Below are 26,252 nucleotides of genomic sequence, written 5' to 3'. Positions count from 1 at the left end.
GGGTTGTTCAGCTATACTTGTGTTGTAGTCCTTGGAAAATGAATTGGTCAAAATTAGATGAACAGTAACAGCCTTATCTGTGCATCTCTAAAAACATGTGTTCGTTTTGGACGTGAGTCACAAAAGCACATTTGTGTGAGTAAGAATTGAAACACTTTTCTGTTGCGACATCTTGAAACATATCACAAATATACTTAAAGCTCTGATAAACGCCTAAGAGTGGTCGTAATTTTTGCAGCCCTATATAAAACTATCCAAGGCTTCACTTTTCAAGCTGTCTGAATCTGAATTTTATCAGACAAAAAAAAGGTCAAAATAGATCTGAATCTGAGGAGGGAATAAAAACAGCCACACAAATAAAATTCAAAAGCACACGCAGATTTGTTGCTATTCTGCACTAAAGGTGAACAGATTAACAGATTTAGTGAACAATGTGTGACAATCACTTGTGCATTCATCGCTAAAATTACCTCCCCTAAGTAGTCACACACACACAAAAGACACACTTAATCTGCATTACTGCAAATTCATCCTCAAATGTATGCCTGTTGGGTCATAACACACAATATATGACGAAATGTGTTCCTCTGGTTGTTTTCTTTTGTCTGAGTCTCACTTTTAGTTCAAACAAATAGAAAGCTACTAAACACCAGCTAGCAAAGCACAAACCTTAGGTCTGTAAAAGATGGCTGGCACAGACAACATGGAGACGATGATGAGGATGTCTGCACTGCAGCCCATGTCACAGGACACAATGAGCATCTTTGAGAGGGCGGGGTCGAGTGGAAACTCCACCATCAGACGCCCGGTTGGGGTCAGAGCACCTGAAGAAGAAAATAAAAACAGGTACAACATTACAAGTGTGAAAAGGAATGTGGAAAAATGCTGGAGAAACAAACATTAAGAAGACTGACAAGCTTCTTTTCGATCTAAAATCTGCTGGCATAAAGGAAGCATCACCATTACGTGACATTGAGCTATCGGAACGACAGGAGAGAAGGAACTGCTGACGGCTTAAAATACTTTTGGCAATAAAAAAAACCCCACGAGATTAAAAACTTTACCGTTTCTGATTCAAATGATTAAACGAAAGAGTCTAAGAAGCTTATGATGAGGAAAAGCAAAGTAGCAGAGCAGCCAGTTTAGGGCAGGTAAGCCTTAATCAGAGATAATCTGCTGTTAACACACCATACAGAGAATCATCAAAAGTCTCCTCTTATTCTCAAATCCCTAAATCCCCAGGAATCTGGCTAAGGATGAGATAGAACTGAGACCCAACCAGTCAAATAAAACACGGGATCAGAAAACTAGGCAATTACTCCACTGGCTGAACTTCACGACTAACTCCTGCAGGAACCGTCTGTGGAGTCAGCATCATAGCCGCAGCATCATTACCAGTCTGTGGAAACCCAAAGTGCCACTCAGAGGAGGAAATAAACCCTAAACATCTCAAACTTTATATCATCATCATTAGTAGCATTTCCCCTGCTTACTGTATATTTACAGCCAACTACAAGGATGAATATGTTCATGCTAAAAATGTTTAATTACAATAATCATACTGCTACCAAACTATCATTAGTAAATTTAAATTGAAAGATTACAGAAATGTTAATTAGCAAAGTTAACAGACACTATTAATACAGGAAGAGGCAAATCTATTCCCTCCTGGGCATTTAAGTTTCAGTGTTTTTTTTGTTGAATGTTGTCATACGTTTAGTCTCACAAAAAAGATCAAATGTTTGCGAAAGACGGCCAAATCCTCCTGGTCTGGACATGAAGAGAACAAGATAAGTGCAGTATCACTGACAGCCACTAGAGGTCATCTGCAAGCCATCTTTTCTCAAATAAAATGCCACGTGAATAAATTGCTCCCATGATTCAGCTTATAGTTCAGCTGAATCATCGTGTTAGTGGTCACTTTCCAGTCCACTAAATGAAAATTAGATCATAAGATGATTTATAATTTTTTTTTGTCAAATCACTTCAACTACCACTTTCCAGTTCAAAACTTTTACCCAAACAGGATTTATGTTCTGCAAAAATATTTAAATAGCGAAAAACACAGTTTCAAATAACATGTGTAACATTGTAGTGACAGAATAAGGTATTTATTAGAGGTTTATTGTTGTATTGGTCTGTAATTTCTCTGCAGTCATACTGGAAAAATGAAGTTCCTATTTCTATTTCTTGGTCTGAACCAGTGGAAGACGTGTCTTAAAAACAAAAGCTGAAAGAAGCAACTGATTCGGTTCAGTTTTTCCAAGCGAAGCCAGCGGTGACCCACCTGTGTTGTCCAGAGCTCCCAGGATCCAGAGCTGGTACATGGAGTTGAGCATGTTGTCCTCAGGCGGTGGGTCCATGAAGTGGAACAGGAGCAGGTCCTGGACCCCCAGAGACTTCAGCAGCAGCACCACATTGGCCAGGTTGGTTCTCTGGATCTCTGGGATGGTGGTGGTCAGCATCTCATTCTTATAGGCGCTCTGAGTGTAAAGCCTGTGTGGAGAAGAAACCACCAAATAAACTTTACCACGGCGGAGGACCTCGTACTGTTACGTATAAACCTGCATCGTGATCATTATACCAGAGCAACAGATATCAAATTAGATCTAATGCAACGTCAGATTCATAAAGCTGCAATTTATTAAAAGTCACACAATAACCTGTTTACATCTCTGCTATTCTTTTCACCGATTTGTTTTTACTTTTTGTTTTTAGCAAATAATGTCTTTTTGTACAAATATACAACACAGTTGGTTAGTTTTTCTATTATATAACTTGTACAGTTTGAAAAATCTGCATCTACAGCTGTTTCATAACTGTAAAGTTTTCGTACATTGTATTCTGTATATTCTATTTTTGTTTTGATAATCATTACCAAATTTAAGGCATATCTGTGTACTTTCTCTTTGGTGATTATACACTGGATTTCCCCACCAATGTTCTATTCTAATGATATGTTATAAGGTCTGAATGTTTCATGTGTGAATCCCCACCCACCCAGAATGTGTGTGACGCCTCACAGCGTCACACGCTTTCACAGCAACTCAAACACATCAGATGTGCTTAGGTTGTTAGCTTTCTGGAAGGGCAAGGGGGTGAGATTTATTATAAAATATGAACTTTCAAATGCAAAATACATGATATCAGTGTCACTTAGTCTTTTCTGTAGGCAAAAGAGATAAGACCCCTGTGACATATTTGCGCAGTTTAACTAGATAAAAATCCTCAGGGAATCAATGCCCTCTCTCTTCTCTGCATTTACATCAAACAATCATATAGGGAACCAAATAGTTACATTTGATTCACACGTCTTAGTAAGAAAGAAATCGCAATTAAACCCCATTCCCTACATTATTTACAAGTCATTTCGCTCTACAAGATTAGAACAAATAACATTTACATTTATATGCTTGAAACGCTTCAACAAGTTCTACTAGGAAAAGAAAGTGGCAACTTTAAAAAACAAGAATTAAAAAGCTAAGCAGCAATTTCAGCTCAATGGCTACATGAGTTGCAGGTCCCCTTTAAGAGCTGGCGAAACGTTAGTCACCTGTAACACTGTCCGGGTCCGGTACGTCCGGCTCGGCCGGAGCGCTGGTTGGCATTAGCCTGACTGATGGGGTAAACCTGGAGAGCGTCCATACCGATCCGAGGGTTGAAAACCTGTCAGATTTAAAAAGATTTCATAAAGAGGCGAGTGAGTCATTCATGCTGAATATTGTCTCTATTAACACTGTACACAAAAGGAGCAAAAAAATGGCATCCAGGCTGTATGTACCTTAAGTTTGCAATAGCCTGAATCCACAACGAACATGATCCCATCCACAGTGAGCGACGTCTCTGCGATGTTTGTGGCAACAATGCATTTTCTAACACCATCTGGAGCCTTACGGCGCAAGAGCAAAATAAAGTCAATACAAAGAAAAAGCGGCACACAATAAAACTAATCGGCTGTGGTGACTGATGCGAACCTTCTGGAAGATCTTCGCTTGCAGATCAGAAGGAAGTTGTGAGTAAATGGGCAGCACAGCCAGAGGGGGAGCGTTCTCCAAGTCTTCCAGGCGTTCCACGATCTGATCCGATGTCACCTGCAGGGACGACGAGATCACACGCAAGCTGCAGATACGACTACAACAAAATGTACGTGTAAAACAGCCGCTTTAAAGTCAGAGTTTGAAGAAGTTAAATTGTGTTTCACCAATGGAAGAAATGTGTTTGAAACCTCTTAACTTGTCAGTAACAAAAAGGGTGTAATTAATAAATAATAGCATCTGATGCATCACAGCTGCCAGATAATTTACCTCGATATCTTCCTGTCCAGGCATAAAGATCAAGATGTCTCCCACCATCCCACTGAGGTGGATCTGCAGAGCCTGCTTCACTGCAGCCTCGACATAGTCCTCCTGTGGGGTCTACACAACGCCAAATAAAGTCAAAATAAATCATAAAAACAAATGACGTTAAGAGCCAACTCGAACATTCTTCTAATTCACACCCTAACAAAAGGTAATTTTCTAAATTGAAATATTTTCCACTTTTCACCAAAGAAAAGATGAAGATGAATCAGGCATGCCGACCAATGCGATACATTTCAAATTGAAGAACAATGTATTCTGTGCTAAAGTTAGAAGTTCCAACTTTTTTTCTTTTAAGAAAATTACAAATGAACAGGAATTTCTGCTCTTGATTACAGTCGGTAAAAATGCGTTGTGTGAAAATTTGAGATTTTAACATACCTTGCTGAACAATATGTCAACTGGAAATGTTCTCCCTGGAATATGGAAAATAGGCACATTGCCAAAAAACGCTGCAAATTTGTCTGAGTCCATAGTAGCAGAGGTCACGATGAGCTTCAAGTCGGTTCGTCGAGATACAACCTGGCGTGAAACAGCGAACATGACTGGAATTAGAGCTGAACATTTCAAAAGAAAGTTTTTTTTTAAAAATCTGCACATTATATGTTTTTTTGTGACGTTAACAGTACTGACCTCCCGCAGCAGGCCAAACAGCACATCTGTATTGAGGGAGCGTTCGTGAGCCTCGTCCATAATAACTGCACTGTAGTGGTCCAGGTCCGACTCCCGCAGAGACTCCCTGAGCAGAATCCCGTCAGTCATGTACTTTATCATCGTTTTCTCCGAAGTGCAGTCCTCAAAGCGGATTGCGTATCCGACCTATAAGGAAGGAGTATTCAAGATGTTTTCTTCCTTCACCAAATCAGATGATTCCACAAGGTAAGTAGTGAAAATTGTGTGATGTTTGTATTTAAATAAGAAGAATAACAATCTATTTCCATGTTTCCCATCATTCCATCATTTTTCTTACTATGATCTTCATTCTGTTCACACGCCAAAGCACCACAAAATGTAGTTTCCTTTTCCACCACTAGATGGCAGTATCGCATTACAATAACTACTTAAAAAAGTATATGGCTCAAATTTATGAGACAAATTATAAAATTAACATTTTTTGAGAAGCTTAATTGTTGCTATGCAATGCAAATATCTATGAATGGCTGCCGCTTTCATTTCTAATAGAATATATCACAATTATTGAACACAGATTGAGGACTTTTGAGTTCTGACAAACTTAAAAAAAATTAAACATCAGATTGAGACATGACTAAAAAGAAATAATAAAGCAGTTTCCAGGGACAATGTCTAACTTCATAATACTAGATATTATTCTTTAAATATTTTTACTTATTATAAAAAAAGGTTAATTGAGAAAGCTGTGTAGCCATCTAAAACATAAATGGAAGCAGGCATTAAGTGCAGCTTCCGTAGAAGCGTAAACTCTCCAAATTCTGATGATATCCTGAACCTAGACTCTTTTAGCTGCTTATTTTTTCTTTCTTTCTTCATCAGTAGAAATGCTGGTACTTTCATCTGAAGGCCCGACAGAAACAACCTGCATTCAAGTCTAAACCTGGAAAAAAAAATTGGTTCCTGGATATTTAAACCAGCTTTCTGTTCCCACGACAAGCCCAACCCACTCTGCATCCTGTGAGAAAGCAGCATGAGGGAAACGTCAGTGCGATGACGTAGAGCCAGGTTCTGTCTCACCTCCTCTCCAAGGTTGGTGCCGATCTCCTCGCTGACTCTCTTGGCCACACTCATGGCGGCCACTCGTCGGGGCTGAGTGCAACCCACCATCCCGTAGCGAGTGTAGCCGTCTTCATGCAGGTACTGAGTCAGCTGGGTGGTCTTACCGCTACCCGTTTCCCCGACAACAATGACGATGCTGTTGTCCCTGTAGGTTGCAGTTCATGTAAGGGTGAAACGGTCGCAATAACAGAAAAGATCTGATTTAAGACAACTTTTCATAAATACCGTGGATGAAACATGACTTAAGGAGAGCAACAACAAGATTATATCCTTGAGTATCGATACCTTATGATGTTGAGAAGTTGCTGCCTGACGGCAAAGATAGGCAGGTACTGCCTCTGCTCCAGAATGCTCTTCTTCTTAGCAAAGTCACTGCTGGCTTCACTCTTCTCCTTCATGTGCTCAGCAAATTTCTGATCAGCCCTGTGGAATATGAAACAGATCATTTCTTAACATGAGAATTTTAAGAAGGTCACACAAAAATATGTTTGAAAACTAAAACTGACAGTCCATTCACCTGTAGTCTACTTTACCATCCTCTCCCACCACTTTGCCTCCAGGCTCTTCATCCTCTTTCTTCTTGATGCCCATTATATCGCCTAACTTGGTGCCTGCCAATTCCCAGTGTTTGTGCTGTGCCTGGAAAAAGATGGAAGTTTAATAAAATATCAATGGAGCCTCTAATCAAAGAAAGAATTACATTTTCTTAAAAACTCTTGGGACATTTGAAGAGAGCATCAAATGTTAAGAAAAACGTTTAACAAATATGTAGGTCACAAAAAGTGCAACAAATATTATCCAGTAATATCAATTGGTAAGAAAAGACATGAATTTAGCAAACCTTTATTTTGACATAAAAATCAACATGACAGGCAGTTCACCTACAATTAAAGGTAGCAAAAAACAAACAAATAATTTGGGGTTTGTTTCGTTTCTGAACTGCTGCTATGTATGTTGGTACACTCCTAAAAACAATCATTTACAAAATGACGTGTCTTTTCCTCGCTGTACGCCTAGATTACCTTTTTGCGCTCCTTTTGCTCACGATGTTTACGGACAAGCTGGCTTCCCTTTCGAGAGATGATGGCCATGTCAGAGGTGGGATCTTTCACAGGGACGATGGGCTCTGGCTGCATAACAAAGAAAAGAATACAAATCACACATGCATACAAAGAATGAAAAAAAATAAAAGCAATTCAACAAAAACAAAACGCCATGCAGACAACTTTTCTTTTTTAAATAAAAACACATCAGAATATTTTCTAAATTAGGTACATTCAAAAACTTTGCTGTAAATGAGACAACTTTGTTAAGCTTGTAGAGTTTCCTTTTTCCCACAAAAGCAAGTCTGAAATAGATTTTAGAAATCTCTATATGTTGAAATCTATAGAAACTGATCTAATTGTTGGTTACCTGCTTAGTGAAAACTATTCTTCCATCCAGGAAAGGAGGAACCAGATTGTGAACCAGCAGGTGAACTTTAGCAGCGTTGTCTTCCTCAAAGTCTTCATCCACCTCCAGCCTTTGCACAACACCACTGGTCAACATACGGTTCGTCTCCCAGCGTTCGTTATCCTAAAGGAAAAAATGAAGCGAATCTACAAATGAACTCAGAATTCCTGCAAAGTGTTAATGTCAAAACCTAACATATTGTCCATACTCAGATTTTCAGATTATTCCAGCTTTTTTAGTTGGACTTTATTATCATTACAACTCATGAAACAATATAAAACTGAAGCTGACTTTATATTCAGTTGCAAAGTAAAAGACTGTTTTACTGCTTTACTGCCTTAAATTATCACAGTATAAATACAATCTGTACTAAGTAGACATACACAATCTGGCATGGGTTATCATACTTTGTATACTGATCCCTTGGCTCAAATSTTYAGATYKAYYMMWSCTTTKWRWKTGGTKSYSARRWWYMWWAAAAAAAAAAAAAAAAAAAAAAAAAAAAAAAAAAAAAAAAAMAATGGCATGTCAGTGTTTTTTTAGCATATAAAATCAAACCAAGTTCAAGAAACACAAATTCTAAGAGTGTCTAGAGGGAGAAAGAAAAGAGAATTTTGGATAAGTGTGCTTTTATCTTTGGTCTATTATACAAACTGAATTAGTATGAAAGCATTTTATTTTTTTAAAAAAGGGAAGGAAGCCAGGTTAAACAGGCCCTCTTCCAAATTTGTACTGAAATCAAAGGAAATTAGATGTTTTTTCATTCTCAACTTTGCCATATCTATTCAAACTTGGAAAATTTTCAAATTCAAATTTAGCCCAAGTTTATCTGAAAATGTGTGGTTTTACCTCGTTGATCTGTCGCTTCTGCGCAGATATTCTTTTCTGAGTCTGTTTCTGGAGGATCTGCTCTCTCTTTTTCACATATTCTTCAGAGGTGGAGGTGAAAGGGTTGTGAAACTCATCATAGCCCTCGTCCATCATGTACCAGTCTCGGTCAGCTTGCTTTAATTCAAAGCCACAATAATCGATTAAGCTTTATCATTGGCAAACAAGAAATATGCTCTGCAGTATAACTAATTTAACTAGGAAAAACGGTATAAATGTCACCTTTTGGTCCTCCTCCCACTGTTCTTTCTCGTCCTCGTTATCAAAATCTATTCCTCCCTCACCTTTTTTGCCTAAAAGGAAACAAAAATAATATTGTATAATGTTCTGTCACCACATATTGCATTGGAATACAAAACAATTGAACTTGGAGAATAATACCTTTCCCTTGTGACAAACGAGGTGTGGAGCCTAAATGCTTCCTATCATTGGCCCACTCGTTGTACTTGTAGGACGGGGTGGGCAGGGGTGTGTCATCAGTGTAACGGCCTCTGACTGATCTGAAAAATCACAGAAGACAAATGTTCCAGAGCAGCTGCAAGGGGCAGGATCGCAATTAATGATCATTTTAACTTTGAAAACTAAGAAAAACTGAATCATGAGGAGGAAAAAAACGACAGGACTAAGATTCTCAGTCAACTGAAAAACAACTGGCCAGCGTGAAGTTAAAATAACAGTAAATGCTCAGGGTCATGCAAAATGAAATGAATGACAGTTACCTGTCCCTCCTCTCACTCTCTCGCCCAGAACGGTGGCTTCTTTCAGAGCGATCGGACTCTCTGTGAGACGGGGCAGGAGATGGAGACTCCCACTGGGAATGCCGTGAGCTGCCATAACCGCTATCGTCCTCATCCCAGTTAGATCGGGAAGGTGTGGAGCCATCTACGTAAAGACAAAATGAGTCGAGTCAAACGACTAAACAGGAACGTTTTACATTTTATTTTTGTACGAAGACAAAGAAAACGAACTAACCTCGGGGGCGATTCTGCGGTGTCGCGGGTTCGTCTCTCTTACTCCCTCTGCTGATGCGTTCGGACCAGCCGTCTCGCTGTGAGCGCTCGCTCCTCTCACCGCGTTCCGACCGGCTGCTGCTGTTGCCCCGACTGTGTCTACCGTCTCGATCATCTGTCAGAGAAAAGGGAAATTCAAGGTAAATGCGAGCAAGAAATTAAACTTTTGGATAATGTTGATCATGCAGCACAATCAACAAGTAAACAGCACAAAATGCACAAAGCACACAGATTAAGTAGGCTTTAACCAACAACTGTTTGAACTTGTTCCTCACGTTCCACACTAGACTGTAATCAAATGGCTGTTCTCATTAAAAACATAAGTGGCTTTAGGAATCACCTCTTTCACTCCGTCGCTCCCTTCCTTTATCTTTGCTCCTTTCTCTGGTCTTGTCCTCCTTGGAGGAGGCAAAGACTCCCTGCTCACGCCTGTCTTTCTCCCGCTGCTCATGCCGGCGTCTGAACTCTTCGCTGACGCCTCCAGGATTGGAGGGAGTCTCAGAGCCTGTAACACGGTACTTCCTGCAGCCAAAAAAAACGATACATCAAAAGTTGCAGTTACAGTTGCAGTTACTCTGCAATATATGTAAGACTTAATCAAAACAAAACAGACATTCCTCAAAATGCTATACCTTACCTCTCCTTCTTTGTCGCACTACTTGTGTCATCATCCTCCTCATCAGACCCAGAGTCACTTTTACTTTCCTCCCAGTCTTTGTAGGAGGAAACCTTTGACTTCTTCCTGTTTCTTTCATTGCCATTAGACTCTTCTTGCTCTTTAATCTCCCGCTCCTTCCTTTTCTGCGCAGCCAGCAGGTCCAAGCCCAGCAAAGAGGTGCGTGGTGTAGGTGCCCGAAAAACATGTGGCTCCGAAGCAGCGCTCTTCTTCTTAACTATCAGACCTCCAACTTGAGCACCTGACTGAGTCCCTTCCAGCCTATGCATGGACACATCATCGTCATCCATAATCTATGGGAAAATATCAACATACAGATCAGGTGAAAATCTGCCATTCTATTTGACTTTTGGTCGTTAAAATAAAAGTGTTGCAAATTCATTTTGAAACATAAATGTAGTTAATACGCATTAACATTAGGTGTGGAGCGGCTTGAGACTGGCATGACCCAATAAACTTTAGTAATAATACCACAATCTAATGAAATCTCTACACTTACATGAAAACGGAAAACAAGTTAAGTTTCTCGCCATCCAACAGAAAGTGAGACTCTAAAGGTTGGTTCTCCAAGAAACTATGGCTCTGATTTTGTAAGAGTTAAATGTCACATGTATTTTTTTGAATTTATTTTTTTTTATTTTTCTTTTTACACAAAGAATTCAATCTAGACACCAAAATAAGAACAAGCGCACACACACAAACAAAACTCTCCTTCCCCCCCAAATAAAATACTAAAGGCTCACATAGCTATATCAAATCACTAGTTAGCTTTGGGTCAGTTATAAAAAAAGTCAGAATGAAGCACTGGTTTAATAACTTAGTTGCCCTTCAGTTTTCCTCAAAAACATGACACTTATCAACTTCTTAAACTCAAATACATTACATTTCTTCTGCAAATTCAGTTTTTAATTGAGCTTGTAATCACTAAAATTCATTATAGTATTATTATATCACATTACTTTCATTTACCTATTCCTGCTAACCACATCATTTTAAAGTAAAACCATCTGCCTCAATTCAGCCTATTTCTGAGTAATAATGAATACACCAAGGCCACGTCTTAATAAGATGATGTAAATTCCCAGTGTCATACAAAATATAAGCATTTAGATCTACATATTAATGTTTAAAGTATTTTCTATAGCCCAGGATAAATAGCAGATGAATCGATATATCTTACCTTAGTTTGAGAAGCTAATGTTAGCTTGCCACAATAAAAGCAACAACACAGAAATAGCTACGTATTCCCTTGAGCATAAAAATCCAAAACCTCTTAAATAAAAGTCATTACTTCGTAGTACTCTAATGACAAGAACGTACAGTGGAAATACAGAATTAATGGCGTCCTGGAAAATAACTAAATCGCTTTCGTAAACCCAACGCGTATGTTTACAGTCAGGGAAGCAGCCATATTTCTCACTTTTCTTCTGCCGCTGCAGTAAGCAGAAAAGACGCGCTACTGCCACCTAACGGGCATTAGAATAAGTTGTCCAGTTGTGATACATTTGATCAGTGCTTTAAAATTAGTTTTATGGAACTTGTTTTTATAAATGAATTGAATTAATTAGTTGGTGGATATGCCACATCTTTGATAAAATGGGTTAAGACTGCGAAAAAAAAATATTACTTATGAATTTTCTTGTTGGCCCACTTCTGCTATGTATGTCCATTTCTTGTAAACCCGCAGGGATCAAAAAAGTTGTTTCTCGACATTAATAATCAATTATTCACTTCGAACTGATTAACCCTTAACACCCCGCAGATCCGCCTTTTGGAATGCACTGAAAGATACGGGAGACAAGATTCTGCCTTATCTTGTGGTTGCTTATCTGACCTATCACCAGAAGCCACATGGCTTTAACCACAGCCAGAGACTGGAAGCTTCATTTTTGTGTAATTTCATGTAATTCCTGTTGGGTTCTTTGATCAGTAGTTAAAAAGACAAACATGCCAACAAAACCGTTGCATAAGCCTAGAATAAGCCTAAATGTTGCACTTTGATTATATCAACGCACTCAATGAACCTCAAGGAGTCAGTGTACATAATCCTTAGCAGTTAGCCGGTGGTTAAGCCGGTGTGTTACTTATGCTTGTATGAAGAGGACGAACTGGGGAGATTTTAAACGACACGATAAACAGGGGAAACCGGCCCGAGTTTACTCTTTGTCAATATAAATTGACCACAATAAAGCATACCAGACACACACTACGATATAGTTGCTGATTATGTTCAGCATAAAACTTTTTTTGTCAGCTTAGAGCAAAAAAAGAGAAAAAAGTCGGATTTGTTTGTATAAGTCATGAACTCACATCTGAGTCACTAATATTCTTTTTAAAATGATGTACGTCACCAACCTAACACCGGCGAGCCAATTGCCTAACCGGCTAAAAAATGATGCGCACCCAGAAAAAGTGACATATCATGATCTGAAAAGGCTCAATTTGATTGGCTACAACTGAAAAAGTTACTCCGCTATTGGCCAGTCTTGATGTGTGGGCGTTGGGGTGAAATAACATAAACGTCATTGGTCTGTTTCACATGTCTGCTGATGTACCCGGTGTAAATGTTCGATAATCTTACTAAATACATCGGTCACCCGCTCTAGGTTCGTTTTCGTATCTGTTTTATATCGCTTTTGTTTGTTTATTTATGTTGTTATATCCTTGGACTCTTCTTTTATACCGTTGAACTCTTACCAAAAGGAAGAAAAGGCTCGTCTTATTGGCTAGCCTAACACCGTGGTGGTAACAGACGGTAACAAGAGATAGAGTCTAGCTGTTTTTTCTACCCAAACATAAGAATGGGAGAGGAAATAAATGAACATACGAGCAGCGGATCTGTTAACACAAACAGTAATGAGAACAACGGAGAAACTGCTGACGGGGGAGCAAAATATTACACGTTAGAGGAGGTCCGAATGCATAATATGAGCAATGACACATGGCTAATCATCCATAATAAGATATACGACATTACAAGTTTCCTAGAGGAGGTAAGAAACACTCTATTTACATACACTAGTTTTATTTATTTTGACATCAATGTTCTATCAGGATATTTTACGCTACTTGTAGGCATGTGACGTTGTGTAAGCTTACTTCCCGAATCTCTCTTTGATAAAGTCCTGCGCTGATGTGTAAAGTTTGCTTCTTGTTCATTAATGCTGTTAACAGACAGAATGCAAAGTACTAAGTCTAACTTTTAAGTTTCCATCGAGTTTAATGAGATTGCTTTAAGCTATCTCTGTAAAATTGACTAGCACCAAGACATTTTAACGGTTAACGCTCAATATAATAGCTTTAAAGAGACAGTACCATAGTAACACGTTTATGTAACTGTCGTTCACAGGTAACTGTGCATATTCTAGCATTGTAAAACTCAATGTTGTCCGTTCAGAAATGAAGCAGATTTCTTAAAACCGTTTGTTTATGAGCGTACCTCCATTGTGCAGAGGTACGCTCCACACAATGGAGTATGTTCTTAATTACCTACCAGAAAGTATGTTTGTACATAATTACCTAGCAGAGGCGCCTTCCTTTATTGTAGTGTTTGGGCAACATTCAAAATGCAACCACTTCACCCAAACAACTTTCTTGGGATTTTGACATTACTGTTCATAATTTACGTTATGAAAGCATAATCTTATAAGGTAATGTTTTTTTTTAGATTGTTATTATTTCTCACGACATTCCCCTGCATGGTTGGGATAATTGGTCCCATCCTGGCCCTCAGGACCCACTGTCCTGCAAGTTTTTGATATGTCACACCACATTTAAACGGTCCTTGTTTGCTGCTCTCTGAATTAGCATCCAGGAGGTGAGGAGGTTTTGCTGGAGCAGGGAGGATCAGATGCCACAGAGAGCTTTGAAGATGTCGGTCATTCTACAGATGCCAGGGAGATGCTCCAGCAGTTCTACATTGGAGAGCTTCACATGGTAAGAAGACGGGTAGTTTCTTACCTTCTTTTTAGCCGTTTTTTGGTTATACCTGTGGAGTTCTATGAGTTTCCTACACAGTCATGAAACGTATGGATGCAATGGATTCAGATTAAATGCCAAACAAAACATTTAAATTGTATTTGGGGAACGAATGGCATTGCTCATCACACTGTGAGTTAAGATCTGAATTTAATCCAGGATATTTGCAGTACATATATTTGTAGTAACAATAGATTTGGAGTGATCAAAATTGATCCGTGAAGAATTGAGTCAGGAAAACTAGGGATTATTAAAATGCATATTTCACAAAAAAGGAGTCTTTTCTAATAGATTATTTTCACAGTATCAAACTACTAGTCAGTAAAAGCAAACAACTGGTCTTTGCATCACCTTCTTAATAAAATGGTAACAATTTGTCATGCGTATAGATTGTGTCATGCCTTATTTCAGGTTTTATAAGCTTTTTAAGTGTTGATTTGTCACACTCCCTCACAAGTGTATCATGTGAGCAGCAGTTTTTTGATCCTGTGAGGGACAGCAAGTTGTTTAGCACGTTTTTGATTTTTGTCTAAGTAAAATGCTAATAAAAATGTAAAAAGACTTTTCTTTTTTACATGTAATCCTATCATTTTGCTTTTAAGGCTCCACATTACATTTCTGAATCTCAAACAAAAACGTTTGTTTTCTTTAAAAAAAATCTTAGTTGGAAATTTAGAACGGTGCGCAGCTTACTGCTGATGTTTAATGAAAGGCTAAAATTGAGTCATCATTGACGAAAGGTATGATTGCACACAAACTGCTCTACCTTAGCTTCAGTTCATTTGGTGACGGTTAACAGCAAATTTATACTCAAGGCACTACAAGAAAAACATGTCTTATACTAATCAGATCAAACCACCACAATCCAAACATATAGAATAATTCAAATTCAATGACATATATGCAGTAAAAATGTAGTTTTAAATGCAAACGATGTCAAAAAGAGCTGATTGGAGTCATCCATCCCTTCTCTTAAGCAAGTATGTGGCGACAATAGACAGTTGGTTGCATTATACAACTTCTCACCCGTACCTAGCATGTAGTTTGAGTGGAAACCTGCAGAACCCAGATTAGTGTAAATGTCTCTTCTGTGATTGGATGGGGCTTGGGAGGACATTCATATGAAAACTGATTAAGTTTAATAAATGCTTACTTGCTCCAGCTACATTTACTTTTATGCTATAAAAATATTTCTTTTGTAAATACCATAGTTTCGTAAAATCTGCATGATCCTAAAAAAGTTAAGACAACATTTGACATTGTAAATTTAATGCATCACATATCAGTTTGTAGGGGATGCATGACTGAAACTTCAACTTTCTGAATTTACGTGTATATTGAATTATTAAACAAATTATCTTAACTACTCGTTCTTATGTCAACATTATGCTTGTGTGCTGCAACATTAAAAACATTAATAGTGAATTTATGTGTTTATAGGAGGACCGGAAGAAGGAGAACACAAAGGTAGGCACCAGTCCTCTCTGATCATCCAACTTTTACATAATTAAGTTTTTTCAAAGATTTTGTTTGAATTCAAATAATTTCTTTTGCTGTAGGTAGCAGACGCTAAAGATGCTGGAGAATCCAGGTGAGACCGTGTGTTTTATCAGACTTTTTATTTTGAGAAGTTATAAATACTATGATTAGAAATATTTGTAAATATACGACAGATTTAATACTTAGATGTAATTGTTGTGCCTTTTTTTTCAGCAGCAGTTCCTGGGCCATGTGGTTGATACCCACAGTAGCTGCAGCTGCTGTTGGCATCCTGTATCGTTTCTTTATGTTTGAACACAAGTCTTCTTGAGAGCTTTATCTCAATCTTCTTATCTGGAGGCCTTGATTCTTATTTTTTTTTTCATGCTGAACCCCCTCACAATTAACTGTTTGCATCTTCTGCTACAAGAAGAGAGGAGGAGCCATTTCATAAATATTTGTCCTTGTTTTGCTACATAGTGTGCATGAAACACAAAGTTAAAAAGATTTATTAAAAATATGCCTTATGCTTTTTATGTAATTATGGCATTTTTCATAAATAAATGAAAATGTGGTCCACAAGTTAAACTTTGAAATTAATACCAACTCATTTCGTACTCAAGCGAGTTTTTTACATGTCCACAGCAAGAGACAACATGACCAGCACTATAGTGTGAAGATAGACAGCTTGACACAAAAGCAAATTAAAAGCAGACACACCTTCATTTTATTCTGCATAACTACCATATTTACTAGTCCTTTTCCATTCAGTGAGAAAAGTTACAGGATTTGATTTAGAAGGATGTGATTTTTGCTGTCTAAGCCATGTCTCATTGCATCTGTCACTTTTCTTGCAAATACAATCTGTCCAAAATATATATGTGAGGTGTTACATTTTGTTTGTTCCCTTTTTTAAATCATGGTGAAGTGTGCTATGTGATTATTTAAGACAGAACCTGCTTTCCCTCATCTCGTTATATAAAATCATTAAGTAATAATATTGCTTTAGTTCCCTTATATATATATTGAATATTAGTTAATACCTGAGATGAATCTTGAAAAAAAAAAAGTTATTTGAGTTTATCCTCCACTATGCTGATTAACTGATGTGTTTCTTTTTTCTTTATCATTCAATTCATTTTCTAAACTGGGTTACAGATAAAAATTTAGTAAAGACAAAATAGTTCACCATTAAGTTTAGCTTGTTTTATGTATTATTTGGAAACTGGGGAACTTCCTCCTCACATCTGAACCATAAATGCGGGTCTTTCAGCCTACAGCTGTTTACCACAGATCATCATAATCATCTGTTTTCAGGTCATATGTTCTGCATAGCATTTAGTTCAAGACGTCTTGAATTTGTTTTGTTTTTTTATTCACAAAAACTTCTTTAAGGATTGTGGTACTACATTTTAGCCTTTCGTTAAACGACAGTAGTAACATTTATCCTCAATTCATACTTGAAGATATCTAATGAACATTTGCTAAGATAATAGGTACATTTGTGTCATTTTGTGCTCTTTGTCATTACTGAACATCTGTTTGAACTGAGTAGAAACTTAATTACTACATTCAAATTTGTAAACAAACAAATGTTGAAATGGTAAGATGTGATTAAAGACATTTTCAAAAAAGGCTTCATCATTGACTAAACTATTATACATTAGTTCTGCCTGTGGAGTTGAGAAACCTTTGTAAAATTTTTACACTTTTTTGCAAAATCAGTTCTTTTGCAGGTCACCTTTTCAAGAAAATAAAATACTATCATAATAGAAAACTACAAAGCTTAGATTAATCACTTGTGGATTTGAATCAGCGACGCCTCGAATGTCTCGTCATCTTCACATGAATTAAACTCCGCTTTAAATATTTCATTAATCAAATTTCACCCTTTTAATTGCTGTGACAATTGTTGACAACCCTGTGGCTGCTCTCTGTGTGGACAAAAGTATTTCCAAAACGGATCATCACATAAGATACATTTTTGTTACTGAATTTACAGGTAGATCAAAATTATTCATATCCCCGTCTTTAAATTATTTTCAGTCAACCAAAAAGTTTGTTTCAGTTTAGAAATAGGACATAAATCTATCAATTGCTGTTAATGTAAAAAGTAGCATGGTGTTAGAAAATAATTATTTCGGTTTTTATTGTTGACCAACATTTTGCTCGAGTTCCAAGCCTTTGAAGTTGAATGGCCTCCTTACCATCACCCTAACCTTTAGATTCCTCCCAAGATTCTCCATACACATCTTAGTTACAAAAAAATTGTTTTGATCTTAAATCTGCTAGGATTTAACTTTGGACTTAATAATATGAAACTGATGTACCTTACCGCGCTGAACTTAGTTTTGTGTGTGTAAGCAATTTCAGCAAACCTCTCCAAGTGTCATTTAACCACCCGTTGCTTCAGTTTCCACTAAGTGATATTCAATATATTTTAGTGCACAGTTTTAAAATAATACTTCCAACATTGCATGCTTTGCCGTTTTCACTCCTTAGTCCCAGACACAGAGGGAAAGATTCAGGTCAGTTACATTCTGGTAGCTTTAGCTGGAAATCCTCAACAGCAGATGTTCAAACATTGATAAACAGACAGAATTAGTTAATGTGAGGCCTTTGTTCTGTCAAAGCTGGTAAACACAAGCGCGTTTGAAGATAAGAGGTGTTAATTCATGAATATGTACATTTATAACACGGCACATTATAAAACTCCCAACTTTGTATATAAGTAAGATGTTAAATGATTCTACAATGAGAATTGTGATAGTTCTATTCTTAGGAATAATAGACAACTATAAACTGATTTAAAAAATTAAGTTGCAACACAGAATTTGATCAACTGTTATTTTGCGCTACAAGCAGAGTTAATCCACACTTTATTTCAAATGTCATTGCTAAAACGTTCTTGTATCCTGCATTGTGTGAAGATTACATTACAACAATATAACCTTTTTATAGTCCAACCCTTCTAAAAGCAAATAACATTGTGTCCTAGATTATGTCTGTCTGCTCCTGTGAGCTACTTTCCTGGCATGTAAGTGGACTAGAGCAGGAAAAACTCATTATTGAAATAAAAGCCTTTCCATCTGCACCCTCAACAAGAGCCCTCACAGGCTGGAGTTGCTATGGCTGATAATATACACAGTAGATGTTCACGCCCAGTGATTCACCCTTTTTGTGGCTTAAAGTCACAAAAAGGGTGACTGCATGTTTTATCATTGATTCTCTGGGATATTGAACACCCAAATACAACAAACACTCATAATACTTGTAATAAAATTAATTCAGTCTTTCGGAAATTCTCTAACAATTCTGACATGTTGAATTTCGCTTGTCTGATTTGCATTATTTCATGTAACCGCAAGATGGCAGTGTAAACCCAGGATGTGTGAATGTTGCTGTTGCTTCCAGGAAAAACTACTGTATTCTCTACGGACATGGCCAATTCCGCCACTGTGCGTTTATCTGCAGGTTTTCAGTGAAAATAATGAATCCGTCATTGTCACACATGGTCTTTAAAACACTTAGTAAGGATTAAAACAGCAACTCACAAAATCGTGACTGGTATGCAACACAGAAAAAGAGCAAACACGACAGAAAAAGCTGGAGTTTTTTTTTTTTTTTTAAACCAGTTTGGGAGTCTACTGTATGAAAAACAAGTAAAATACATTTTAATTTATAAATGTCCTTTTTTGCTACACTATAATATACAACCCATGCATTAGTTTCTTGCTGCCTATAATTCCAGTCTTTCATAAGGCCATTAGGTATTTGATGGCCTTGATGCAACACTAAGATGACAGGCTCAGCAAAGCAGCATGTTGCATCTGCAGGAACATCAGATAAACATTACTCGCCATGACTGAATCGCCTGTCATCTATTAGCAGCAATCCTCAAGGAGAACAGAGGGTGCTAATGGGCAACACTTCACCGTCCTCTTCAGAGACCTGCTTGGCAACAAACACAGGACAGCTAAAAAAAAATACCACATTTGGATTCAACAAGAGCAAAGACTCTGTCTATATTTGATGAAGAGGAAGGCTTGAAATGTCATGTCAACCTTGTTCTTATCCAGTTGAAATTAAACTTTGATAAATTGCTTTTGTCGTCAAATATAGACAGACTTTTAGCAGAGATCAACAGTGTAATATTGCGGTTGCCAGCCTTGGAGTCTGCAGTTTTGTGAGTCTCCTAAAAGCCTTTCAAAAACACTATTTTGTCTGAAGGAGAAGGATGCAGCTGTTGCTGGATTTTTGAGACTAAGTTTTTAAAGTATTTTGCGTCAATCTATTTAGTTCTTACAATTAGTTTAAAATGCACGCACTGGAAAGGAACTGATAAACAGTGCCACAACATTTTGTAACATTTTAGTCATAAACAGCTTGTTTTTCGGGCTTTTAGTGCCTGTTAATATTCCTTTCAATCCTCATACATTGTAAACACCTTCTGCAGTATCATCACCTGCAAGCCAAAGCAAAATATTACAAATAGAATATCTGCTTCAAATTATTTTAGACATGTTTTTACTTAAAACTTGTGGCTTAACCTGTTATCTAACATGTTTCTGGTGGGTGTAAATTAGCATAATTCAATTCAGCGCTCATCATTGTTCAATATGTTATGACACAAAGCACACTATGAATAAAACAAACTAAAATTGTGTTATTTTTTTTCCACATTTAATAATCACAGAAGTGAGTATGCAGTTCTCATGAAGCAACAGTTCGGTGTTCGCTCTGGTTTAGACATTTCTCAGCTTAAGTGGACGTTTCTCAAGTATGGTGGTAGTAGGTTATCGGGGTGTTTGAATCACTCTTTACAAGCCCTCTGTACTTCAGCACATTTGAAGCACGACTGTTGTAAGTTCACATGGTTCTAATGCTGCAGCATGAGAAAGCAATGGACTGATTTGAGGGGGGAAAAAAAGCAAGGTTTTGGACCATCATTGATCGTTACTACCAGATATTTGGTCCGTTATTCTCAGCATTCTACATCTCCAAATATAAAAACATGCTTCCCGAGCAGCAGTGTAACACGTTTCTATCAGAAAAGAAAACATAAAAGGGGTTACTGAAAAAAAAAAGTATTTAGTTATTATAGGACCAAATTAATAGTTAATCAGTAGACATGCAGCCAGAAAATGGGACCTTAAAAAAACCCAAAACACACTCAAAGGTATCACACTTTATTTTGCATATCTTCCTCAAATCAGTCTTTGTCTTTATAAGAGTACAAATTAATGTAGCAACATACATACAAGAGTCGTTAAGTTATTTTTTCCCCAATTTTTCCTCTTTTATAACAAACAGCAATTTAAAAGTCTATAAAAAATGTCAACTCAAAAATCAACCTTTACCATGACAAAACTTTATTTAAAGACAAAAATGCTTGTTGCGATGTTGAATACAAACACACTAAGCTGTTAATTCCTCCTGATTATTTATAGATTCTGAGCCCAAGTTCCTCCAAATACAAGTCGTCTGTTCCCGCCACGGACGTTGTGACCTTTCTGCGGTCCAGGTGCTTAATTACTTTTCTCCTTGCATGCGCTGAAATGCTGCGACTTAAAGGTTAACCTCTCTTCGTTGGTATATGTCAAATAGCTTAAAATGAACAAAGGTTGATAGCCTCAGTAGTTCAAAGTGTTTGAAATCGGGTTGCAGCCTTCACAAAAATCTCACATGAGAGGGAGCCTAAATATCACTTTCTTCTGATGAGCTAAATGACAGATTGTGAACGACTGAAATGTGTTGAGATAAGTTTCAGGTTGACGCATTAAAAAAAAAGGGTGTATGCAGAATAATGACAGGCCTATCCGTAGCACAGCCAAAAGTGATGGCTAGCTGTAAAAAAAAAAATAACTAAAAAGGTGATTTAGGATGCCACCTTGGATTGAAAATTAAATCCCGACAATGGTGCATCTGTTTTCAGTTGGAAATAATAGTTTTAAAAAATTCATACTGACGCTGACTCACCATTACAGTCTCTCAGAATTTTAAACCATTTGCACTGCAAACAAATTGATCGTTTATTTTTGCTCTAGTTTGTTAAAACACCAATAGCTGGGATTTTAAAAGTGTGCAGGTCACTGACCATCTCCTTTACGCTCTTGTTGTTTCTGGGTTCAGAGGCTTTAAGCCAAGCTCAGCAGGGTGCAGGTGGAGGACACGCTGGAGGTACGCTCGTGAACCATGTTGTTGTCAAAGATTCCTGAGACGAACTGCACTGAAGATGTGCTGCTCCACCCAAAGGTGTCTGCCAGTTTAGGACAGATGGCCAGAGCCAGCCTCTGCAGAATAAGATGGAACTTCCTGCGAAAGTTTTTGTTGATCCAGAAGTAAAAGATGCAGTTGAGGAAACCATTGGAGGTTGGGAGCCACACCACAACAAACTCAATCCACTCTGGCACTGTGCTCCCGGAGACTGCTGTGGGACAGAAAATGTTGAATAAATATGAATCAGCCTAATGACAGAAACAACAAGAGTGCACGGCTCTCAAATAAAAATATTGTCGATGGCGGTTTTTGGATATGTGGGAAAAATGCCTCACTGCCGAAGACGTCATTTCTCCGTGGGCAGCGTGAGGGTCATGCACTACAAAGAAATACGGCTAATGCTGCAGGAATCTGATATAAATATTCAGATTCTGCTCTAAATTAAAATTCTCTCTCAGTTTTTTTCCAGCTTCTGGGCTGCACTTTCTTGCCTCTACTTAAAATAATAGCGATAATAAAAATTAAAAAAAAGCGTATTGTATGCATTTTTGGCACTGATACAACCTATAACTAAAGCATAAAAACTTAGTATGTACACAGGTCAAGCGTGGAGAGAGATATTCTGCACTGATTACAAATGCCGGGGTTAGAAGTATGGAAGTGCGTCCCCGCAACATTGTAAACAGCGTGTCTGGACACGGCGCAAACTAACTGCTTAACTGTCAAAGTGCCCTCTTTTAAGGCCTGAAAGGAAATCAGGAAAATTATTTTAAAGGGCTGTTCTGTTTTTATCAGAACTGCCCTGAAAGAAATGCGGCTGTTTCATCAGGATGCATCAACGATCATCTACCAAGTATCTCTTATCTATCATCTCTTTGAGAATAATTTCCAATACCATTTTAGTACTGTGCATGTACATTTTATACTGCACAACAAGCGTGTTGTTGAGCTTCGCTTTTATCTAGAAATACAGTTTTATGCAATATCTGCTTTTATGCAATATCTGCTTAGACCTCTTCTCTCCAATCAGTGGCAACATTTTTATTCGCAGGAACACAAAACAGCCTCATTGTCGAGAAATTTGTCTCTACTAAGGTGAGGGTTTTCTAAACCAACTTTGCAGTCTTACAGCCACGACATTAACCATGCAGGTAAGAAGAAACAACTTGACAAAACAAAGTATCTTTTGGAAAAACACAAGTCAATCTACAAAATTAAATACCCGTGACATTAGTATTGGATACACAAAGGGCTTATTTAAAAAAAAAACATTTTGGATAGGCCTAAATCTCAACGCTCACTAAATCATCAATCAGAAACTGATGAACAAGTGACAAAGTATTATTTACATTTTCAGACAGATTTAAACACCTAGCATGCCTCACCTGTTTCTAGTAACGACACCGACTATGAATAATTTAGAGTTTTACAGTAAATTAGCTCATGATCAAGTAGCTGAGACTTAGTGGAACCAAGCAAAGTGCTTTACTGTTAGGCTTGTGGTCATTTAGACGAGTGCACACTTGCAGTTTAAATTAAGACTCTCAGCTTCACTTCGCAAGGATTTTCATCTGTATCTGATAGATTAGAGGTCTGCTTGAAAAAGAGGGAGAAAAAAAGATCTACACTTCTAAAAATATTCTGCCACAACTCCACTTTCACACTGATTACTCCAAAACCTGCACATGATCAGGGTAAATTAGAAAAAGTCAAAAAAAAAAAAGAAAAAGAAGTCTGAGTCATCGCCAGCCTTAAAAAAAGTACATCATGCCCATGATTACATGAATAACTCTGACAGCTATTCCTCCCACAATCTTGGCAGAAACTGACAGATTGGATGGGGGAAATGATAAGACGTTTAATTTTGAAAGACAGATGTCTGTCTAACTTTGAAGCAACAAAGAATAAAATATTTTCTCATATGAAGTCGATATAATATGCAAAGAGCATATACACATGATCAATATCTGAAATAACTGTGACAGAAATCTGTTCTGCATCGTTCAGTACATGCAGCCAAAAATGACATTGACACATTTGATTCTACATGCTACGAATGTCTCAAGTCGTCACTGTGACACGCAGCACAGCAACTCTGTTGGAGGAGTTAGTGATGCAAGAGCAATAAGTGACATACAGGTGCAACTCAATTCATTAGAATATCAACAAAATGTTATTTCAGTACTTCAATTCAAAATATGAAACTCATCATGTTGATTCGTTTCCAACAGAGCAATATGTTTCAGTTGTTTATTTTTCTGTAGAGTTTTATAACCATTGATTGCAGCTAATGAAAACCCAAATATAGGTTTCTTTGGAGAATAGGCAGTAACAGAATGGGGGATTTTCAACATTTGTTATGGAAATGTTTTGACCTACGAAACCTTAAAGAAGATCACTGACTAGAAAGTAGCCTAGCAGACAGCGGGTGACTCCAACATGAGAAGGGTAGTAAGGCACAATCATGGAAAGTTCAGTTGAAGGTAAGTGTGGTAGAATAAGGGGCACAGGCATCAGAGATTGCCACAGCTTTGAGAGGAACATAAGGTAAAGTTCATTCAAGCAAGTGGGGAAGATTTTCAAGGTCTGAAATGTGGCTCAAGTTGGAGCTTCAAGTGCCATTACACACAGATGCAGCCTTGATGTGGGCTGTTACTGCTGTATTTCTTGTGTTAAACCACACCTTAAACTGTGGTATTATCTGAAATATTTAGTATGTGACAAAAGACAAAAAGATGCAAGGACAGTGCCTAATTTTGCTTAATCTAAAAAAAAATAAAAAAAATCCCAAAGTCTAAGGAGCAAAGAGGCACACAAAATCTAAGCTGCTTTTCCATCAGTAGTGGTGGAATTTAGTAAATACGCAAGACAAAGCTAAAATAGTGAAATAAAATATACAAAAATATGCTTTCTATCAATTTTAGTGAATGAGAGACGTCTAAATAAGAAGCCACTGTGTGGGTAACATGTTTAGAATTAAAGTCTGTTCATATTTCCACATTAAACGCTGTTTAGATGTGATGCTTTGCTTACCGCTGTAGATTATAACCGCCACGCAGGGAGTCCAACACGTGTAGTACGCCGCCATCACAGGTACGAGCACTCTTGCGGCAACATTGTGCCTGTTGCGCAGTGCACAGCCGTATTTGCGCAGTTTCCGCCTCTGTCTCTTGGCCGCGCACCACACCCTCAAGTTTGCATACGTCATGACAATGGAGCAGGGGAAAAATATTAAACAGGTCAAACTGAAGGTGTAGGCAACGTTTGTGGAGTAGGACGGGTTGCAGACCAGCGACGCGGTGGAGAAGTGGACCTCGATGACGCCATCTGGGAATGTGATCGGCCACAGCAGGAAGAGAGGGAAGCACCAGGTGAAGGCGATGAGAAGCAGGGTCCTTTTTCTGGTCATAAGAGTGGAGTACTGCAGGGGGTAAAACACCGCGATGTACCTCTCAAGGCTGATGGTGGCCAGCGTGTACATGCAAGTGGAGTAGACGGTGGCGTTGCAAAACGCAACCACGTGACAAAGAGTGTCGGGGCCCTCACTGTAGTCCTTCAACAGACTCACCCAGAGGTTCAGGGGCATTACCAGCAACCCGAACGCAGAGTCCGCTGCGGTGAGAGACAGCAGGAAATACCGGGAGTTTCTGGACCAGCCTGCCACGGAGGAAGTGATGACCAGGAGAACGGCTATATTTCCCAAAGTGACCATCACCCCCAGAATAATGATGATGCTTATTTTGACGGAGCGGTGGGTCAGTTCCTGCAGTGTCAGAGAGTCTGCATCCGACAGGTTGGAGTAGTTAGAGGTGGAGAAGTTAAATGTTGGGTACATTGTTCCTTATTTAACTGTGAGTAAGTCATACATTGGAAAAATAAAATAAAAAATAAAAGTGTTGACAGGCGAGAAAAGGGAAACAAAACTCTGAGTATAGATTGAGTTACACTGGAGAGAGAAAGAGAAAAAAACCCGGCAGGTTTTCTTTCAGAGGTGGGGCAAAAGATCAGCTGCACACCTGCTGCAATCAGTGACGGGAAGTTAACAGCCACTGCAGCAGCAGCGCAACCTGCAAAGTGCTTCATCTGCAGTGATTCAGTCTGAGAAACGCTGCATGCAGGAGTTGAGCAAGTAAAAATATTTGCTGAATATTTTACTTATTCAGTAATAAGTAAAATATTTAATTTCTGTTCAGGCAGAACAGGAATTTTCCTCTTCAGCCTGAGAAATTCCTCACCCAATGCAGCACATTTATGCAGAACCATAAATTATCATATATCCATATATAAGACTGTCCTCCTTGGCCAGCCAGTATATAAATATATAATATATCAATTTTTCATGGTATAAATTTAAGAAAGGACACAAAGAGAATAGTTTAGTTGGAACATTTATGAATATGACCTGCTTTTCTCCTTTATACTGTGCTCATTTTGAATGTC

The 26,252-nt window shown here is 38.0% G+C and overlaps 3 protein-coding genes across 6 annotated transcripts in view; 1 reads left to right on the top strand and 2 right to left on the bottom strand.

Moving 5' to 3' along the window:
- Window positions 1-13,420, bottom strand: part of dhx38 (DEAH (Asp-Glu-Ala-His) box polypeptide 38) — a 20,103-nt gene extending 6,683 nt beyond the window's left edge. Inside the window, exons 1-21 of one of the 2 annotated variants that reach the window (XM_008405331.2) lie at window positions 13,236-13,420; window positions 10,098-10,429; window positions 9,801-9,982; window positions 9,423-9,575; window positions 9,170-9,332; window positions 8,832-8,950; window positions 8,673-8,743; window positions 8,412-8,567; window positions 7,524-7,685; window positions 7,133-7,240; window positions 6,628-6,749; window positions 6,396-6,533; window positions 6,069-6,255; window positions 4,992-5,177; window positions 4,740-4,880; window positions 4,305-4,415; window positions 3,975-4,091; window positions 3,782-3,889; window positions 3,554-3,666; window positions 2,288-2,496; window positions 670-824 (exon numbers count right to left, since the gene is read on the bottom strand). In XM_008405331.2, the coding sequence (XP_008403553.1) occupies window positions 670-824; window positions 2,288-2,496; window positions 3,554-3,666; window positions 3,782-3,889; window positions 3,975-4,091; window positions 4,305-4,415; window positions 4,740-4,880; window positions 4,992-5,177; window positions 6,069-6,255; window positions 6,396-6,533; window positions 6,628-6,749; window positions 7,133-7,240; window positions 7,524-7,685; window positions 8,412-8,567; window positions 8,673-8,743; window positions 8,832-8,950; window positions 9,170-9,332; window positions 9,423-9,575; window positions 9,801-9,982; window positions 10,098-10,429; window positions 13,236-13,295 (3,093 nt within the window). In that variant the 5' untranslated portion in view covers window positions 13,296-13,420. Of the gene's footprint in view, window positions 1-669; window positions 825-2,287; window positions 2,497-3,553; window positions 3,667-3,781; window positions 3,890-3,974; window positions 4,092-4,304; window positions 4,416-4,739; window positions 4,881-4,991; window positions 5,178-6,068; window positions 6,256-6,395; window positions 6,534-6,627; window positions 6,750-7,132; window positions 7,241-7,523; window positions 7,686-8,411; window positions 8,568-8,672; window positions 8,744-8,831; window positions 8,951-9,169; window positions 9,333-9,422; window positions 9,576-9,800; window positions 9,983-10,097; window positions 10,430-11,316; window positions 11,575-13,235 lie in introns of those variants that run through there. The other variant, XM_008405332.2, reaches the window with a different exon arrangement.
- Window positions 12,646-17,230, top strand: cyb5b (cytochrome b5 type B). 2 transcript variants are annotated; one of them, XM_008405334.2, is made up of 5 exons: window positions 12,646-13,129; window positions 13,944-14,072; window positions 15,555-15,581; window positions 15,674-15,705; window positions 15,831-17,230. In XM_008405334.2, exons 1-5 carry the CDS (start codon window positions 12,938-12,940, stop codon window positions 15,922-15,924), a joined length of 474 nt encoding a protein of 157 aa, XP_008403556.1. In that variant the 5' UTR covers window positions 12,646-12,937; the 3' UTR covers window positions 15,925-17,230. The 2 variants fall into 2 exon arrangements, with proteins under 2 accessions (XP_008403556.1, XP_008403555.1); XM_008405333.2 differs by having other exon boundaries at window positions 15,828-17,230.
- Window positions 17,231-20,766: 3,536 nt separating this feature from the next.
- On the bottom strand, window positions 20,767-25,828 carry LOC103462492 (histamine H2 receptor). Of its 2 annotated transcripts, none has more exons than XM_008405330.2 (2): window positions 24,846-25,828; window positions 20,767-22,020 (listed from the first exon to the last, which is right to left on the bottom strand). In XM_008405330.2, the coding sequence occupies exons 1-2, from the start codon at window positions 25,645-25,647 to the stop codon at window positions 21,731-21,733; spliced, it is 1,092 nt and encodes a 363-aa protein (XP_008403552.1). In that variant the 5' UTR covers window positions 25,648-25,828; the 3' UTR covers window positions 20,767-21,730. The 2 variants fall into 2 exon arrangements, with proteins under 2 accessions (XP_008403552.1, XP_008403551.1); XM_008405329.2 differs by having other exon boundaries at window positions 20,767-22,023; window positions 24,846-25,827.
- Window positions 25,829-26,252: the final 424 nt, after the last annotated feature.

Source organism: Poecilia reticulata, linkage group LG3 (assembly GCF_000633615.1).
Source record: "Poecilia reticulata strain Guanapo linkage group LG3, Guppy_female_1.0+MT, whole genome shotgun sequence".
Lineage (NCBI taxonomy): Eukaryota > Metazoa > Chordata > Actinopteri > Cyprinodontiformes > Poeciliidae > Poecilia > Poecilia reticulata.
This window is presented reverse-complemented; position numbering and strand designations above follow the sequence as displayed.